This window comes from Malus sylvestris, chromosome 16, assembly GCF_916048215.2.
Source record: "Malus sylvestris chromosome 16, drMalSylv7.2, whole genome shotgun sequence".
In the NCBI taxonomy this organism is placed as follows: domain Eukaryota; kingdom Viridiplantae; phylum Streptophyta; class Magnoliopsida; order Rosales; family Rosaceae; genus Malus; species Malus sylvestris.
Window position 1 is genome coordinate 7,677,943 of NC_062275.1, and position 2,551 is coordinate 7,680,493.

Genomic DNA, 2,551 nt, shown 5'->3' on the forward strand with positions numbered 1-2,551 from the left:
GTAATTATCACTCTTTATTCCATTTGGTCAAATTGTCATGAACAAAGACCAAATTTGGTTGTTCTGGGCAATCACGAAATCAATGGAGGTCTTCATCCCTCCCTCCTATGTTTTGCAGATTTTATTTATGTATGATTATTTATATTCCATGTCATCATTTAGGGAGACTCCTATATATGTTGACCTCTATCCCCAACAGACAGGCAGACCTGCAAAAATGCTCAACCCTTCCTCATATCTGAGAGGGCACTCCCAAAGAAGCCTTTCGAAATATTCAGCTTTCTTTCCCCCCGATAATACCTCTGCAAACAAGCTATACTAGAGCAAGAATATCTCATATCATCAGGGTTAAAAGCAAGAGTATCCCATATCATGTTTTTTCCCTGTCTTTTCCTTTGGCCTTGTTCTTACCTGCAAGACAAGGAGAAAGAGAGCAATCAGTCAACACTTGGAATCAAGCTTCCAATCAGGAACTGACTGCCTGGAACCCCTTACTTGATTACTTACCTGGTATTGCTCTCGAGTACTCATCTTCAACATCTTATGCTTCCAAGGAAGATACCGCATCTGCCTGAGGAACATATAGGGCAAGTGAGAATGATACAAGGAAGCATGTGGAGACAAGCGTAACAGCACACGTGCCGATACATCCACTACTCTGTCAAAAGCAAAAGTATCCCATATCAGCAGGGTCGAACGTACTATAGATTTGATGGACTTTTTTTGACCCTCAAATTCTTCAGTCGGCCTTATACTCTGGAGGAAACCAGAAAACCCTCCAGCCCAGTTCAAGAATAAGCCTGTGGAAAGTTACTTCTTCAAAAGCAAAAGTATCCCATATCATCTCTTCTCATTTTTCTTCTCTTTATCCTTCATGCTGCCTGCAAGATAGGGAGAATGTGAACAATCAGCCGGAACTCGAAATCAAAGTTCTGATCTGGGACTGATTGCTTGGAGCTCTGATTGCTTACCTTGTCTGTCACCTCTTTCAGCAGATCCCCTAGCTCGGCGACTTGGAGGACTCCTACTACATGGTTTGTATCGCGCTTGACCAAGCCTGAAACTACAAGTAAGCTTCAAGTGAAATTGATACATTACCTTGTGCATCTCCACCAGTTAAAGATACCACCCCTGGATGGAGGAAGAGTACTTCCAGAGAAGATGCCACATCTACCTACGAGACAGATAAGGCAAGTCAAGACGATACCACACTCCGGAACTTAGAAGTTTCGTGATTACGAGATCATTCTCCCACAATATTTCCTAATGTCATTTGTATTAAATCATTCACTTGTACTCACTAAAAGAGAGCTTGAACCTATGTACTTGTGTAAACCCTTCACAATTAATGAGAACTCCTATATTTCGTGGACGTAGCCAATATGGGTGAACCACGTACATCTGATGTTTGCTTTCCTATCTCTATCCATTTATATACTTATCCACACTAATGACCGGAGCAATCTAGCGAAGATCACAAAAAGCGACCGTTTTCGCTACACGGAGAATTAGATGGAGATCTCAACCATAGAATACAAGCTGGATGGATGAAGTGTAAAAGTGCATCTGGCGTGTTGTGTGACCGTCGTAGGTCACTGAAGCTTAAGGGAAAATTTTATAGGACGGCAATAAGGTCAGCGATGTTGTATGGCACAGAATGTTGGGCGGTGAAGCATCAACACGTACACAAAATGGGTGTAGCGGAGATAAGGATGCTTCGTGGGATGTGTGGGCACACGAGAAAGGATAAGATTGTGAATGAGGATATCCGAGGTAAAGTAGGAGTAGCCGAAGTTGAAGGAAAGAGGAGAGAAAATCGGTTACGGTGGTTTGGACATGTGCAAAGAAGGCCTACTGACGCTCCGGTTCGAAGATGTGACTACGGAACAGAGGTTCGGGGCCGAAGGGGTAGAGGAAGACCTAGGAAAACTTTGGAAGAGACCCTAAGAAAAGACTTAGAGTACTTGGATCTAACGGAGGACATGACACAAAATCGAGCGCAATGGCGTTCTAGGATTCATATAGCCGACCCCACTTAGTGGGAAAAGGCTTTGTTGTTGTTGTTGTCATCATTTATGTTATTTATTAATTCAAATCCTCCGCATCACTTTTAATTAGGACCATTGGATGATATAAAATCTAAAGGTTAAAAAGAAGTGTAAAAATATTTGTCAAAATCTTTCCCTTGATCCTATCCCATATATATATAGACACACACACACACACACTGTCATATCCCGGGCCGGGCCCCCACCACATCTGGTCTCGACTCCACCATAGCACGATATTGTCCGCTTTAGGCATCGACCACACCCTCACGGTTTTGTTTTTGGGAACTCACGAGCAACTTCCCAGTGGGTCACCCATCCTAGGAATGCTCTCGCCCGAACTCACTTAACTTCGGAGTTTCGATGGAACTCGAAGCCAATGAGCTCCCAAAAGGCCTCTAACCTGAAGCTAGTGAGCTTCCAAAAGGCCTCGTGCTAGGTAGAGATGGGAATATACTTATAAGGCTTACATGATCCATTCCCCTGGACGATGTGAGATCTAA

At 43.4% G+C, this 2,551-nt stretch overlaps 1 protein-coding gene across 1 annotated transcript; it reads left to right on the forward strand.

Annotated features, from left to right (window-relative positions):
* The first annotated feature begins 1,532 nt into the window (after positions 1-1,532).
* LOC126608763 (uncharacterized) lies at positions 1,533-2,063 on the forward strand. Its single transcript, XM_050276767.1, has one exon. It carries the CDS (start codon positions 1,548-1,550, stop codon positions 2,037-2,039), a length of 492 nt encoding a protein of 163 aa, XP_050132724.1. The 5' UTR covers positions 1,533-1,547; the 3' UTR covers positions 2,040-2,063.
* The last annotated feature ends 488 nt before the right edge of the window (positions 2,064-2,551 follow it).

Excerpts from the sequence above, each read along its gene's own strand:
- LOC126608763 (XM_050276767.1), top strand. The coding sequence starts at position 1,548 with ATGAAGTGTAAAAGTGCATCTGGCGTGTTGTGTGACCGTCGTAGGTCA.